Source organism: Zalophus californianus, chromosome 9 (assembly GCF_009762305.2).
Source record: "Zalophus californianus isolate mZalCal1 chromosome 9, mZalCal1.pri.v2, whole genome shotgun sequence".
NCBI classification, from domain to species: domain Eukaryota; kingdom Metazoa; phylum Chordata; class Mammalia; order Carnivora; family Otariidae; genus Zalophus; species Zalophus californianus.
The window spans coordinates 38,751,336-38,768,455 of NC_045603.1; the positions used below are offsets into that span (position 1 = coordinate 38,751,336).

Below are 17,120 nucleotides of genomic sequence, written 5' to 3' on the forward strand. Positions count from 1 at the left end.
AGGCAATGTACTGAATAGGAGAAAATATTTGCAAATCATATATCCAATAAGGGGCTAATATGCAAAATATATAAACACTAATACATAACTCAATACCAAAAAAATCCCCAAACTCCAATTAAAAAATGAGCAGAGTTGGGGCATCTGGGTGGCTCAATTAGTTAAGCATCTGACTCTTGATCTCAGCTCAGGTCTTGATCTCAGGGCTGTGAGTTCACTCTCTGTGTTGGGTGTGGAGACTACTTTAAAAAAAAAAATGAGCAGAGGATCTGAATAGACTTTTCTTTCTTTCTTTTGTTCTTTCTTTCCTTTCTTTCCTTTCTTTCACAAGCTCTACACCCAGTGTGGGGCTTGGACTCAGGACCCTGAGGTCAAGAGTTGCATGCTCTACCGACTGAGCCAGCTGAATAGACATTTTACTACAGAAGACATACAGATGGCCAACAGATGCATGAGAAGATGCTCAACATCACTAATCATCAAGGACATGCAAATCAAAATCAAAATGAGGCTTTTTGTGCGTCCAATTCGTTGGTTGTGCAGGCCGCGAACCCTACTCATGTTGCACCCCAACCCACCTTTCCCCAATCTTGGCCCAGTTTTCCAGGCCACTCATGGCGAGCCTCAGGGCAGGGTGGCCAGCATGGGCCCCGTAGTCTGGAGCCACGTGTTCTGCCCGGGGTTCCGATCTCCGAGACACGCGAGCCCGCGCGCTCAGGCGCCACCCTGCTGAGGCCGCATGGCCCTGGGCCAGTCTGTAACATCACCTTTGCTGAATGTGACCTGAAGCAGATCCTTGACCCCCCCCCCCGAGCCTACAGACCCTTCGTAGACGGTCAAATTCACTCTCTGTCCCACCTCCCTTTCACCTTATCACCAAGCACCTTTTTCCATACAGCTATCCAGACTGAGGACCCAGAAACTTGGGGGCGACATGAGCCACGGCCACGGCCACATCGGCAAGCACCGGAAGCACCCAGGAGGCCGGGGTCATGCTGGTGGCATGCATCACCACAGGATCAACTTCGACAAATATCACCCAGGTTACTTTGGAAAAGTTGGTATGAGACATTACCACTTAAAGAGGAACCAGAGTTTCTGCCCAACTGTCAACCTTGATAAACTGTGGACCTTGGTCAGTGAGCAGACACGGGTAAATGCCGCCAAAAACAAGACTGGAGCTGCTCCTATCATTGATGTGGTGCGATTGGGCTACTACAAAGTTTTGGGAAAGGGAAAACTCCCAAAACAGCCTGTCATCGTGAAGGCCAAATTCTTCAGTAGAAGAGCAGAGGAGAAGATTAAGGGTGTAGGGGCGCCTGCGTTCTAGTAGCTTGAAGCCACGTTGGTGGGGGGGGGGGAGGCGTTCATTAAATGCTTACAAGTGCTTTTCAAAAAAAAAAAAACCACAATGAGATACCACCTCACACGTGTTAAAATGGCTATTAAAAAAAAAAAAGGAAAGAAAGAAAAGGAAGTATTAGTAAGGATGTAGAGAAAAGGGGACTTTTGTGCACTGTTGGTGGGAATATAAATGGTACAACCACTATGGAAAACAGCATGAAATTTCCTCAAAAATTTTTAAATGTAACTACCATATAATTCAGCAATTCCACTACTAGGTAATTTATCCAAAGAAAACAAAAACACTAATTCAAAAAGATATATGCACCCTGTGTTTATTGCAGCAACAGCCAAGATATGGCAACAACCTAAGTCTCCACTGATGAATAAGTGGATAAAGAAGATGTCATATATATACACACAGTGGAATACTGCTTGGCCATGAAAAAGAACAAAATCTTGCCATTTGCAACATGGATGGAACTTGAGGGACTTATGCTAATGAAATAAGTCAGAAAAATGCAAATACCATTTATATGTGGAATCTAAAAAACAAAATAAACAAAACTCAAAGATACAGACACTAAAACTGTGGCTGCTGGAGGGGAGCGAGTTTTGGGAGGCAGGCAAAATGGGTGAAGAGGGTCAAGAGATATAGACTTCCAATTATAAAATAAATAAGTCAGGAGGATATAAGGCGCAGCACAGTGACCATGGTCAATAATATTGTAGTACATACTTGAAAGTTGCCGAGAGTAAATCCTAGAAGTTCTTATCAAGTGAAAAAAAAATTATAACTCTGTATGATGATGAATGGTAAGTAAACTTACCGTAGTGAGATCATTTCAACAGAGTATACAAATATTGAATCATTATGTTGTATGCCTGGAAATAATATAATGTTATATGTCAACTATACTTCAATTAAAAAAAGAAATTAAAAAAAAAGAACATTGGGATGCCTGGCTGGCTCTGTCAGTAGAGAATGCAACTCTTGATCTTGGGGTCATGATTTCAAGCCCCACATTGGGCTTAAAGCTTAATTTAAAAAATAATAAGAATAACCCGCAAAAAAAAAAAAAAAGCTCACATGTAAATAATGGAATGAAAAACTATGGTAACAGATAGGAAGAATGCCTCCTGACTGATGTGAAGAAACATCAGTAATTTGACACAGCCAAAGAGTGAATTGAAGATAGGTCAAAAGAAGTTATCCAAACTGAAGCTCAAAAAGAAAAAAAAAAAAAAAAAAGCAACAGCACACCACACCAAAGCTGTGGGACAATATTATATAGTCTACTATATGTGTCATTTGAATCCCACGAGGAAAAGAGAGATGAATGGGATAGAGGAAATATTTGAAGAGATAATGGTCAAGAATTTTTCAAAATTAATGAAACATCAGAGCACAGTTGCAAAAAGCTCAGAGAATGGCAAAGATTTTTTTTTTAATTTTTTTAACCTAGATACACTATATTCAAACTGCTAAAAAACAAAGATAAAGAGAATCTTGTAAGCAATCCATGGGGAAAAATACGATATCTGTATACAGAACAAAGATGAGACTAATGCAAATTTCTTCCATTTTATATAAAGTGCTATAATATTAACTTGTAGCAGACTGTCATAAATTAAGGATGGATATTGCAATTCCTAGAGCAGAGTTCTTAACTGGGGCTCCATCTCTGCAAGATGTTGCTAAGGGTTTTGTTAGAGATCATGGTTTGATGAAGTGCCTGAAACAAGCAAAGGCCAAGATGTATTAAATGTTTGGCTCAGCAATGTGCAAGCCCAACAATAGTGGAGTGACATCTTTAAAGTGCTAAAATTAAAAAGAACTGATGGCTCTAAATTCTAAGCGCAGCAAAACTATGTTTGAAAAAATAAGGAGGGGCGCCTGGGTGGCTCAAGTCGGTTAAGCATCTGCCTTCGGCCCCAGTCATGATCTCAGGGTCCTGGGATCAAGTCCCACATCAGGCTCTCTGTTCAGCGGGGAGTCTGCTTCTCCCTCTCCCTCTGTGCTTCCTCTCTCTCTCCCCCTCTCAAATAAATAAATGAAATCTTAAAAAAAGGAAAAAATGCTTTTCAGAAAAAAAAATTGGACAAACTCAATAGATCTACACTACAAAAAAGTGTTGAAGTTCTTGAGGTAGAAGGAACAGGATATGAGACAGTAGTTTGGATCTCCACAAAGAAATGAAGATTCGAGGAAGCACTTAAAATGTACATAAATATAAAGAACACTGTACTTCTATTTAAAGTTCTTAAAATAACTGATGGCCTAATCAAATATACGAACAATATATTGAGGGTTTATAACATATGTAAAAGTAACACACCAATAACAATAGTACAAAAGACAAAGCGTATCAGTGTAAGATTCTTAGACCACATGCATTAGTTACTATGTGCTTTAATATGTTCTCAGTTCTGGGTTGAACTTAAGTACAGATTTCATTTTCACCTGAAATAAATAAGCCTGTTCACACATGTAAGGATTTGAAAACTGTAGTAAGTTGTCCTTTATTTTCCTATGAATGACAGAATATTCTTTTTTACAGAAATACAAAACTTGTCTAGAGGCAGATCAGTAAATTTCATCTTTAGTGGACAATCAGCCTGCATCTCACAAATTCTCAAGCTGAGTGGAAGAGTTAGAGAAAGGGAACTTCCTTGAGTCACACTTGCATTGGAAGGGAGGGTGAATGCTGTTCAATTTTGTTCTGCAGTTCTTCCATGTGGTTTCATAAAACTGGACATTTGGTGATACTCCTTCTCTTTCTCAAACCCAAGCAGCAGTGGAAACATTTCAAAATTTCCTTTTGCAATATTTTTCCAAAAATTCAATTTCCTTTAAAATCCAAGAAACTTGTCACTTGAAATCAAAACCTGTTCTATAGTTCCTGCAGAGATTTGTTCAACAAGTTCATAGGATTAAAAAAAAAAAAATGTCTACTGAGGGGGCTCATTTCCGTAACCCTTCTTCATTTCAAAGTCGTGAGCAAACTCTAGTCCTCTATTTTCCTGAAAGTACCCATAAGTCTCTTTTAACCTCAAACAGTCTATTGAGAGCTCTTCCTCTGCTACGCCCCCAGGTTTCTATATGTAACAAGGGATTTATGCACTCTTTTTCCCAGGTTTTGAAACAGTTCCAAAAAAACATTCTCAAGTAAATTAGCCTTTGTTTAATAAAGGTAACCATTTTTTGTAGCATCTTTCCAAATTTCCAAATTTCAACTCTTAAGAATTTTTGACACAAACATCTCTCTGTAAAGAAAACAGTGTATTGTGACATTAACACCTGGATTTTTTTTTTCTTAACAGGAGCCTGCAGCCAACACAAGTTCCTTTAAGATAGACCTTTTGTTTCCAGATATGAAGACAAACATAATACATCTTGGCCTCTGCTTGTTTCAGGCACTTCATCAAACCATGATCTCTAACAAAACTCTTAGCAACATTTTGTAGGAACCTCGCTCCAATGGAGCCCCAGTTAAGAAACTCTGCTCTAGGAATTGCAATACCCATCCTTAATTTATGATAGTCCACTACAAGTTAATATTATAGCACTTTATATAAAATGGAGGAAACTTGCAACACTTTATCTCATTTACCACCCTCTATTCCTTGTGGTATTGCTATCATACATTTGATATCTACTTATTTATAAATACCACAAGGCTATGTTATAATTTTTACAATAATAATCAGCTGCCCTTTATGTAAATTAAGAGAGAAAAAAAGTTGGTGTGGTCAGCAGAATGATGGCCCCCCAAATATGTCAATGCCCTAATGCCCAGAAGTTGTGAATACGTTAGGTTACATGTCAAAGGGGGAATTATGGTAGCAGATCGAATTAATGATGCTAATCAATTGACTTTAAGATAGAGGTATTATCTTGAATTATCCAATTAGGCTCAAAACAATGTCAAGGGTCCCTAAAATGGAGAAAGAGAGGCAGAAGAAAACCAATAGAAATAGCAGCAAGAAAAGGATTCGGAGTGATATTGCTGGCTTTGAAGAGGGGGCCACAAGCCCCGGAGTGCAGGGGGCCTCTAGAAACTGGAAAAACAAGGAAACAGATTCTGCTCTAAAGCCTTCAGAAGGAGCATAACTAACACCTTAATTTTAGCTCAGTGCAGCCTCTTTCAGACCTCTGACCTCTCAAGTTTAAGACAATAAATTTGTCTTGTTTTTAGCCACTCTGGGGTAATTTGTTACAGTAGCATAGGAAACCAATCTAGATAGTATTTTGTATTTACTTTTTCAGACGCTGTTTATTTCTTCCTGTAGATAGAAATTGTCCTATCATGTCATTTACTTTTAACCTAAGGAGCATCTTTTTTGTATTCCTTGGAGTGGAGGCCTGCTGGTGATGATTCTCTCAATTTCCTTTTATCTTTATGTCTTTACTTACCTTTCATTATGGAGATGATTTTCTCTGGATATGGAATTCTAGTATGACTTATTTTTTCTTCCATTCAGCGCTTTAAAGTTGTCATACAGTTGTCTTCTGGTCCCCATTGTTTCTCACGAGAGAAATATTTTCTTCATTTTCCCCATATATATATATATATATATATATATATATATATGTATATATATATATATATATTCCCCCCCCTTTGGTTAAGATTTTTCTCTATTTTTGGTTTTCAACAGTTTGGTAGTGCATAAGTGTGATTTTCTTTGTGCTTTCGCTGCTAGGAGTTCACTGAAATTTTTGGAACTGTAAGTTGATATTTTCACCAAATTTGGGAAATTTTCAGCTATTATTGTTTCAAATATTTCTTCTTCCCCATTACATAATTTCTCTCTTCTCCTTTTGGTTTGCAACTGCACACATGTTAGGCTGCTTGATGTTGTCTAACAACTTACTAAATCTTTATTCTATTTTCTTCTTTTTTTCTTTATTCTTCAGATTCCATATTATTGTTGATCGTTCTTCAAGTTCACTGATACTTTTGCCATATCCAGTCTGATGTTAGACCCATCCAGAGACTATTTCATTTCAGATATTACGCTTTTCAGGGCTAGAATTTCATTTTATTTTTTTTTTTAATAGTTTTCATTTTTCTCCTGAAATTCCTCCATTTGCTCACTCACTATGGCTATCTTTTCATGTAAGTCTTTGAAAATATTTATAATAACTGCTTTAGAGTCCTTTAAAATCATATGGATCATCTCAGGGTCTGTTTCTGTTGAGAACTTTTTCTCTAATCTTGGGTAATGTTTTCCTGTGTCTTTACATGTTTCATTTAAAAAAATTCTTTTTAATTTTTTAATAAGCTCTACATCTGAGCATGGGGCTTGAACTCACAACCCTGAGATCCAGGGTTACATGCTCCACCAACTAAGCCAGCCAGGCACCCCACATGTTTAATATTTTTTATCCTAAACATTGTAGACAATACATGAATTTATCTTCTTCTGAAGGATTCTGATTTCCATTCTAGTAGGCAGCTAAGTTCCTAATAACTTTAGTGGCTGATGACTTTGAACTTGTGTAAGCTTACTTTTATATTTTTAGGATGGATCTATTTCAATTTTATTCTTAGTTTTAGAGCAAATCTTTAGTCACAGGAAATAGTCTTTACCCCAAAGGTGTAGCCCCTTTTGAGTTTTGATTAAAAGCTTGAAATGTTTACCAAGCCCCTCTGACTTGGTAGGACAATGGTCTCAATGTCTGTGTTCCCCCCATATTCACGTATTGTAATCCTAACACCAAATGTAATGATGTTAAGAGGTGAGGCCTTTTAGAATTGATTAGGTCATGAGGATAGAGCACTCATAAATGGGATTAGTGCCTTTTTTTTATTATTATGTTATGTTAATCACCATACATTACATCATTAGTTTTTGATGTAGTGTTCCATGATTCATTATTTGCATATAACACCCAGAGCTCCATTCAATACGTGCCCTCAATACCCATCACCAAGCTAACCTATTCCCCCCCAACCCCCTCCCCTCTAGAACCCTCAGTTTGTTTCTCAGAGTCCATAGTCTCTCATGGTTCATCTCCCCCTCCGAATTCCCCCCCCTTCATTTTTCCCATCCTACTATTTTTTTTAACATATAATGTATTATTTGTTCGGACAGCTCTGTGATTCATCAGTCTTACACAATTCATAGCGCTTACCATAGCACATACCCTCCCCAGTGTCTGTCACCCAGCCACCCCATCCCTCCCACCCCCCACCACTCCAGCAACCCTCAGTTTGTTTCCTGAGATTAAGAATTCCTCATGTCAGTGAGATCATATGATACATGTCTTTCTCTGATTGACTTATTTTGCTTACATAATACCCTCTAGTTCCATCCATGTCATAGCAAATGGCAAGATTTGTGGGGGGTTTTTTGATGGCTGCATAATATTCCATCATATATATATATATATATATATATATATATATATATATATATATATATACCATGTCTTCTTTATCCATTCATCTGCTGATGGACATCTTGGCTCTTTCCATAGTTTGGCTCTTGTGGACATTGCTGCTATAAACATTAGGGTAGGGCGCCTGGGTGGCTCAGTTGGTTAAGCGACTGCCTTCGGCTCAGGCCATGATCCTGGAGTCCCGGGATCGAGTCCCGCATCGGGCTCCCTGCTCGGCAGGGAGTCTGCTTCTCCCTCTGACCCTCCCCCCTCTCATGCTTTCTCTCTCTCTCTCTCATTCTCTCTCTCAAATAAATAAATAAAATCTTTAAAAAATAAATAAATAAATAAAAATAAAAAAAAAAAATAAACATTAGGGTACACGTATCCCTTCGGATCACTACATTTGTATCTTTGTGGTAAATACCCAGTAGTGAAATTGCTGGGTCGTACAGTAGCTCTATTAGCTCTATTTTCAACTTTTTGAGGAACCTCCATACTCTTTTCCAGAGTGGCTGCACCAGCTTGCATTCCCACCAACAATGTAGGAGGATTCCCCTTTCTCCACATCCTCGATAATATCTGTTGTTTCCTGACTTGTTATTTTAGCCATTCTGACTGGTATGAGGTGGTATCTCATTGAGGTTTTGATTTGGATTTCCCTGATGTCGAGTGATGTTGAGCACTTTTTCATGTGTCTCTTGGCCATTTGGGTGTCTTCTTTGGAAAAATGTCTGTTCATGGCTTCTGCCCATTTCTTGATTGGATTATTCTTTGGGTGTTGAGTTTGATAAGTTCTTTATAGATTTTGGATACTAGCCCTCTATCTGATATGTCATTTGCAAATATCTTCTCCCATTCTGTCGGTTGCCTTTTGTTTTGTTGACTTATCTTGATGAAGTCCGAATAGTTCATTTTTGCCCTTGCTTCCCTTGCCTTTAGCAATGTTTCTAGGAAGAAGTTGCTGCAGCTGAGGTTGAAGAGGTTGCTGCCTGTGTTCTCCTTTAGGATTTTGATGGACTTCTGTCTCACATTTAGGTCTTTCGACCATTTCGAGTCTATTTTTGTGTGTGGAAATGGTCCAGTTTCATTCTTCTGCATGTGGCTGGCGAATTTTCCCAACACCATTTGCTGAAGAGACTGTCTTTTTTCCATTGGACATTCTTTCCTGCTTTGTCGACGATTAGTTGACCATAGAGTTGAGGGTCCATTTCTGGGCTCTCTATCCTGTTCCATTGATCTATGTGTCTGTTTTTGTGCCAGTACCATACTGTCTTGATGATTACAGCTTTGTAATAGAGTTTGAAGTCTGGAATTGTGATGCCACAATTGAAAAGCTTTGCTTTTCTTTTTCAACATTCCTCTGGCTATTTGGGGTCTTTTCTGGTTCCATACAAATTTTAGGACTATTTGTTCCATTTCTTTTTTAAAAAGTGGATGGTATTTTGATAGGGATTGCATTAAGTATGTAGATTGCTCTAGGTAGCATTGACATCTTCACAATATTTGTTCTTCCAATCCATAAGCATGGAACATTTTTCCATTTCTTTCTGTCTTCCTCACTTTCTTTCATGAATATTTTATAGTTTTCTGAGTACAGATTCTTTGCCTCTTTGGTTAGATTTATTCCTAGGTATCTTATGGTTTGGGGTGCAGTGGTAAATGAGATTGACTCCTCTTTCTTCTGTCTTGTTGTTGGTGTATAAAAATGCCACTGATTTCTGTGCATTGATTTTATATCCTGCCACTTTACTGAATTCCTGTATGAGTTCTAGCAGTTTTGGCGTGGAGTCTTTTGGGTTTTCCACATAAAGTATCATACCATCTGCAAAGAGTGAGAGTTTGACTTCTTCTTTGCTGATTCGGATGCCTTTTATTTCTTTTTGTTGTCTGATTGCTGTGGCTAGGACTTCTAATACTATGTTGAATAGCAGTGGTGATAATGGACATCCCTCCGTGTTCCTGACCTTAGGGGGAAAGCTCTCAGTCTTTCCCCATTGAGAATGATATTCAGTGTGGGTTTTTCATAGATGGCTTTTATGATATTGAGGTATGTACCCTCCATCCCTATACTCTGAAGAGTTTTGATAAAGAAAGGATGCTGTACTTTGTCAAATGCCTTTTCTGCATCTATTGAGAGGATCATCTGGTTCTTGTTCTTTCTTTGATGAATGTATTGTATCACATTGATTGATTTGTGGATGTAGAACCAACCTTGCAGCCCAGGGATAAATTCCACTTGGCCGTGACGAATAATCCTTTTAATGTACTGTTGGATCCTGTTGGCTAGTATTTTGGTGAGAATTTTTGCATCCATGTTCATCAGGGACATTGGTCTGTAATTCTTTTTGATGGGGTCTTTGTCTGATTTTGGGATCAAGGTAATGCTGGCCTCATAAAATGAGTTTGGAAGTTTCCCTTCCATATCTATTTTTTGGAACAGTTTCAGAAGAATAGGTATTAATTCTTCCTTAAATGTTTGGTAGAATTCGCCTGGGAAGCCATCGGGCCCTGGGCTCTTGTTTGTTAGGAGATTTTTGATGACTGCTTCAATTTCCTTAGTGGTTATGGGTCTGTTCAGGTTTTCTATTTCTTCCTGGTTCAGTTTGGGTTGTTTATACATCTCTAGGAATGCATCCATTTCTTCCAGGTTATCTAATTTGCTGGCATATAGTTGCTCATAATATGTTCTTATAATTGTCTGTATTTCTTTGGTGTTAGTTGTGATCTCTCCTCTTTCATTCATGATTTTATTTATTTGGGTCCTTCTCTTTTCTTTTTGATAAGTCTGGCCAGGGCTTTGTCAATCTTATTAATTCTTTCAAAGAACCAGCTCCTAGTTTCGTTGATCTGTTCTACTGTTTTTTGGTTTCTACTTCATTGATTTCTGCTCTGATCTTTATTCTTTCTCTTCTCCTGCTGGGTTTAGGCTTTATTTGCTGTTCTTTCTCCAGCTCCTTTAGGTGTAGGGTTAGGTTGTGTATTTGAGACCTTTCTTGTTTCTTGAGAAAGGCTTGTTTTGCTATATACTTTCCTCTTAGGGCCGCCTTTGCTGCATCCCAAAGATTTTGAACAATTGTGTTTTCATTTTCATTTGTTTCCATGAATTTTTTAAATTCGTCTTTCATTTCCTGGTTGACCCATTCACTCTTTAGTAGGATGCTCTTTAGCTTCCATGTGTTTGAGTTCTTTCCAACTCTTCTCTTGTGATTGAGTTCTAGTTTCAAAGCATTGTGGTCCAAAAATATGCAGGGAGTGATCCCAATCTTTTGGTACCAGTTGAGACCTGATTTGTAACCTAGGATGTGATCTATTCTAGAGAATGTTCCATGGGCACTAGAGAAGAATGTGTGTTCTGTTGCTTTGGGATGGAATGTTCTGAATATATCTGTGAAGTCCATTTGGTCCAGTGTGTCATTTAAAGTCTTTATTTCCTCGTTGATCTTTTGCTTAGATGATCTGTCCATTTCAGTGAGGGGGGTGTTAAAGTCCCCTACTATTATTGTATTGTTGTTGATGTGTTTCTTTGCTTTTGTTATTAATTGGCTTATATAATTGGCTGCTCCCATGTTAGGGGCATAGATATTTACAATTGTTAGATCTTCTTGTTGGATAGACCCTTTAAATGTCTAAGATATAGTGTCCTTCTTCATCTCTTATTATAGTCTTTGGCTTAAAATCTAATTTGTCTGATCTAAGGATTGCCACCCCAGCTTTCTTTTGATGTCCATTAGCATGGTAAATGGTTTTCCATTTCAATCTGAGGGTGTCTTTGCATCTAAAATGAGTCTCTTGTAGACAGCATATCAGTGGGTCTTGTTTTTTTTAACCAATCTGATACCCTGTGTCTTTTGATTGGGGCATTTAGCCCATTTACATTCAGGGTAACTACTAAAAGATATAAATTTAGTGCCATTTTATTGCCTGTAAGGTGACTGTTACTGTATATTGTCTGTGTTCCTTTCTGGTCTGTTACTTTTAGGCTCTCTGTTTGCTTAGAGGACCCCTTTCAATATTTCTTGTAGGGCTGGTTTTGTGTTTGCAAATTCTTTTAGTTTTTGTTTGTCCTGGAAGCCTTTTACCTCTCCTTCTATTTTCAATGACAGCCTAGCTGGATATAGTATTCTTGGCTGCATATTTTTCTCATTTAGTGCTCTGAATATATCATGCCAGTCCTTTCTGGCCTGCCAGGTCTCTGTGGATAGGTCTGTTGCCAATCGAATGTTTCTACCATTGTAGGTTACAGACCTCTTGTCCCAAGCTGCTTTCAGGATTTTCTCTTTGTCTCTGAGAATTGTAAGTTTTACTATTAGATGTCGGGGTGTTGACATATTTTTATTGATTTTGAGGGGGTTCTCTGTGCCTCCTGGATTTTGATGCCTGTTTCTTTCCCCAAATTAGCGAAGTTCTCTGCTATAACTTGCTCTAATATACCTTCTGCCCCTCTCTCTGTTTTTTCTTCTTCTGGGGTCCCAATTATTCTAATATTGTTTCATCTTACGGTATCACTTATCTCTCGAATTCTGCCCTTGTGATCCAGTAGTTGTTTCTCTCTCTTTTTCTCAGCTTCTTTATCCTCCATCATTTGGTCTTCTATATCACTAATTCTCTCTTCTGCCTTATTTATCCTAACAGTTAGAGCCTCCATTTTTTGATTGCACCTCATTAATAGCCTTTTTGATTTTGACTTGGTTAGATTTTAGTTCTTTTATTTCTCCAGAGAGGGTTTCTCTAGTATCGTCCATGCTTTTTTCAAGCCCAGCTAGTATCTTTATAATCGTCTATCTGAACCCTAGTTCCAACATCTTACTAATGTCCATACTGATTAGGTCCCTGGCAGTCGGTACTGCCTCTCGTCCTTTTTTTTGAGGTGATTTTTTCTGTCTTGTCATTTTGTCCAGAGGAGAATAGATGAATGAGAGAACAAAATGCTAACAGGGTAACAATGACCCCAGGACAATATACACTAAACAAATCAGAAGAGACCTGAAACCGGGGGAAAAAAAGGGGAAAGAAAGGAAAAAAGAAAAAAAGGATATGATCAAATATGATCAGGCTGGTGAATAGATCAGTGCCACACACTAGATTCTGGAGTATTTTGGTCTGTTAGAAGAAACTGCCTCCCAAAATTTTAAAGAGAGAACAACCTATATATATATCAAAAATAAGGTTAACTACAATGAAGGGATAGAATATGGTTTTAAAAATGAAAAATAAAAAAGATTTTTAAAAAAGGGATTTATAAGGTGTTGGTTGAACAAGGGAAAAAGATGGGCGCCTGGGTGGCTCAGTTGGTTAAGCGACTGCCTTCGGCTCAGGTCATGATCCTGGAGTCCCAGGATCGAGTCCCGCATCGGGCTCCCTGCTCGGCAGGGAGTCTGCTTCTCCCTCTGACCCTCCCCCCTCTCATGTGCTCTCTATCTCTCATTCTCTCTCTCTCAAATAAATAAAATCTTTAAAAAAAAAAAAAGAAAAAGGGAAAAAGAAAAATTCAAAAAAAAATAGAAAAAGAAAAGAAAGAAAATTTTAAAAATTTGAACTTTGAAAGACTAAAGAATTATGGGATAAAAGCCATGGATTCTCTGTGCAGTATTTCCCTAGCGCTGGAGTTCTGCCATTCTCATTGATCGGTAAACTTGGTCTTGGCTGGCTGTTCATGCTGATCTTCTGGGGGAGGGGCCTGTTCCCATGGTTTCCAAATGTCTTTGCCGGAGGCGGAATTGCCCCGCCCTTGCCTGGTCCGGATTAAGTAATCTGCTCGGGTTTGCTCTCAGGAGCTTTTGTTCCCTGCAAGCTTTCCATACAGCTTTGGAGGACGAGAGTGAAAATGGCGGCCTCCCAATCTGCACCCTGGAGGAGCCGAGAACTCGGGGCCCTGCTCCTCAGTGCGCCCCCAGAGAAAAGCATTCAGTCACACCCATCTCCCAGGTCTCCGGCCGCACCCCATGCTCACCCGGCCTATGACCGAGTGTTTCTATCTCTGGCACCCGACCCCGTGTGGAGTCTCCAAACCCAGCAGATCCCTGCAGTGCGCTCCCGCGCCGCTCCTCCTAGAGGGAAGAAGGGGAGTCTCCCCGGATCTGCCACTTGTCGGGTCCCTGCTGGAGGAGCAGTGGCCTGACTGTGCCGTGGATCACAGTTTATGGCAACCCCGAGCTGAGAGCCCGCGCCTCGGTTCCGTCTCTGCAGCCAGCTTCCCCGCTCTGATACCTGGGAGCTCTGCTGCACTCGGGCACCCCCGGTCTTCCTGTGACCCCGAGGGTCCTGAGACCACACTGTCCCGCGAGGGTTTCACCCCCAGCTTAGCCACTAGGGCAACGTCCCTCAGCGGAGCCAACTTCTAAAAGTCCCAATTTTGTGATCCGTGGCTGTATCACTTGCCAGAAGCGGCCGACGGAGGCCCCCTCCCCCACCGTCTATCCTCCTGAATATCGCCTCGGATTCACTTCGCACGTCCTACCTTCCAGAAAGTGGTCGCTTTTCTGTTCATAGAGAGTTGCTGCTATTCTTTTCTTCGATCTCCTGTTGAGCTTGTAGGTGTTCAGAATGGTTTGATCCCTATCCAGCTGAATTCCTGGGACCAGACGAAATTTAGGTCTCCTACTCCTCCGCCATCTTGCTCCTCCCCTGGATTAGTGCTTTTATTAAAGAGACCCCACAGAGCTTGTTAGCGTCTTCCATCAGGGTGGATACAAGAAGCCTGGAAGAGGGCACTCACTCCACCATGCTAACATCTTGATCTTGGACTTTTATCTTTAGAGCTGTGAAAAGTAAATTTCTGTTGTTTATAAACTACTCAGCCTGTGATATTTTTGTTACAGTAGACCAAACGGGCTAACAGTAATATTCAAAATCCAAACTCTGTCTCTTCTATCTTGGCAACAACTAAAATCTCTGCTCTCTGTTTTCTAGCTGTTCTTTCCTGGGTTTTTTTGAGACCAGGTATATGCAATTCATCCAAAGTTTTGAAGGAAATTTGTACATAGATTTTGAGACTCCTGTCTCTGTGAGTCTCATTTCCAGAATTCCCCCCTCAATTTCCAGTTGTTCTAGCAGCCCTAAACTCTGTTCTCTGATACCTTCAGTTTAAGTTCTAGCCACCCTCTACTGCACTCAGAGATGAATCTGTTTGAACATGCATCTCACTAAGTGTGGTTTCCCTTTTCCAGGGTTGAGTCCTTTTTAGTTTAGGCCTGCTTTTGGTTGCTTTCCAGCTATTTTTCAAATTTTGTCCAGAGTCCATAATTGTTATCTGTGGGAGGCTTAGTCCAATATAAGCTACTCTGCCATTACTGGAAGCAAAACCTCTATTTACTTTTATAATTTAAAAACTAGCTTTTAAAAAGGCTAGAACAGGGGCACCTCACTGGCTCAGTCAGTACAGCATGTGACTTGATCTCGGAGTTGTAAATTCAAGCCCCATGTTGGGTATAGAGATGACAAAAATAAAATCTTAAGGGGCACCTGGTTGGCTCAGTTGGAGGAATGTGTGACTTTTGATCTCAGGGCTATGTGCTCACCCCATGTTTGGTGTAGAGATTACTCAAAAACAAAATTTAAACTTTAAAAGTAAATACAATAGGGCGCCTGGGTGGCTCAGTTGGTTAAGCGACTGCCTTCGGCTCAGGTCATGATCCTGGAGTCCCGGGATCAAGTCCCGCATCGGGCTCCCTGCTCAGCAGGGAGTCTGCTTCTCCCTCTGACCCTCTTCCCTCTCGTGCTCTCTATCTCTCATTCTCTCTCTCTCAAATAAATAAATAAAATCTTTAAAAAAAAAAAGTAAATACAATAAAATATTAAAAAAAAAAAAAACATTTTGCCTCATTCTCTCCAACCCAAACACATGCGCCCTCAGGCCCGTGGTGGATACACACTCACATGCACACTCTCATACCCACACTCACACACGCAGGAACACATGCACAGGTGGTCACACAGCAAGGGCAGTGGCAGAGGGATCAGGAACATGCTCATTTGGCATTGCAACCCCCCAACCTTGCAATTCATTTGTAGTCTGACCCCCAAACCCACACCACCTGGGCACCCCCCCAAAAAGCACGCACACACGCACACACACACACACACACACAAATTAATTAATTAAAAAACTAAAAAAGCTAGAACACATGGACCAAACCATAGTATATTGTCCTAGAGAATAGGTTTATAGGTAAAGTCTATCCTCTATTTTCCAAATTTTCTGTAATGTAATTTCTTTTACTTAAACATTTTTTTAATGGATAGAATTTGCATGGAGAGGGAGAGGCATTCCAAATAGTAGGAAGTATATAAACTAAAATAAAAGGTGTGTTTATATGGAAAACATGAGTCATCTCCGGGTTAGCTGTTAGGTGGGAGCAGAATGGTTTTGCAAGGGTGGAGAAGTATAAAGAAACAAGGAAACTTTGCCATATACAAAGGCAATTAGCCTCAATTCATTGCCAAATAGCTTGAGTTATAAATCTGCTGGATTACTTTATGCAGTAGAAGAATAACTGAGTCTGCCATAGAAAAACTTAATTTTTTAAAAAAAATTTCCAACTTAATATTACCTAAAATAATTAATATATATACAATTAATATGTATGCATCTTGATGCAAATCAGAAAGGGATATGGAAAAAGGACAACTAATTTATAGAGTGATGAAATTTGGGGATGATTTTTAAGGTGGTAGATCTCAATTTTTTTCCCCCTGGGATGCACATGATGGGTGACTTTCACATTCCCATGGAATTCCTAGACAACCTCTGGCACAAGTAAGGACACACTAGAGATTATGGGAAATTCTTTTTTCACCTGCAGTAAGACACTGCCCCGCCACCTTTTCCTCTCCCACTCTTATGTATAGAGAGAGGGAGAGAGAGCATGAGCTGGGGCAGTGGTAGTTGGAGAGGGAGAGGCAGACTCCCCACTGAGCAGGGAGCCTGATGCGGGACTTGATCCCAGGACCCTGAGATCATGAGCTGAGCTGAAGGCAGACACTTAACCTACTGAGCCACCCAGGCGCCCCTTGTGCATTCTTATTTAAGTGTCTCAAATGTCCATCATCTCTCCACCTGGAACATAAGTAGCTGGAAGACTGAGAACTTAAGGCCTCAGGCATCAGTTTCTTTGATTTCTTCACCTTTTGCACGTTCTGAGATAGTCTTCATCTTTCCCCTTTTACTTGGCTAACTCATCTGTCAGGTCTCAGCTTGAACATTCTTTCTTCCAATAAGCTTTCATCAGCGAGTCAAGAGGGTCTATGCTTTTCTCTTTTACAAAATACTCAACACACTTCACTATATCTCTCCCTACTTGCCTCTAAGCTCAGTGAGACTACACCTGACTTGTTCATTGCTTTTTACCAGCACCTAGCCCAGCACTTGGCCATAAAATGTGCCCAA

At 39.8% G+C, this 17,120-nt stretch overlaps 1 protein-coding gene across 1 annotated transcript; it reads left to right on the plus strand.

Moving 5' to 3' along the window:
* Positions 1–907: 907 nt before the first annotated feature.
* LOC113922808 (60S ribosomal protein L27a-like) lies at positions 908–1,330 on the plus strand. Its single transcript, XM_035721877.1, has one exon. The coding sequence runs from the start codon at positions 935–937 to the stop codon at positions 1,328–1,330; it is 396 nt and encodes a 131-aa protein (XP_035577770.1). The 5' UTR covers positions 908–934.
* Positions 1,331–17,120: the final 15,790 nt, after the last annotated feature.

Coding starts and splice junctions, on each gene's coding strand:
- LOC113922808 (XM_035721877.1), top strand. CDS start 935: ATGAGCCACGGCCACGGCCACATCGGCAAGCACCGGAAGCACCCAGGA.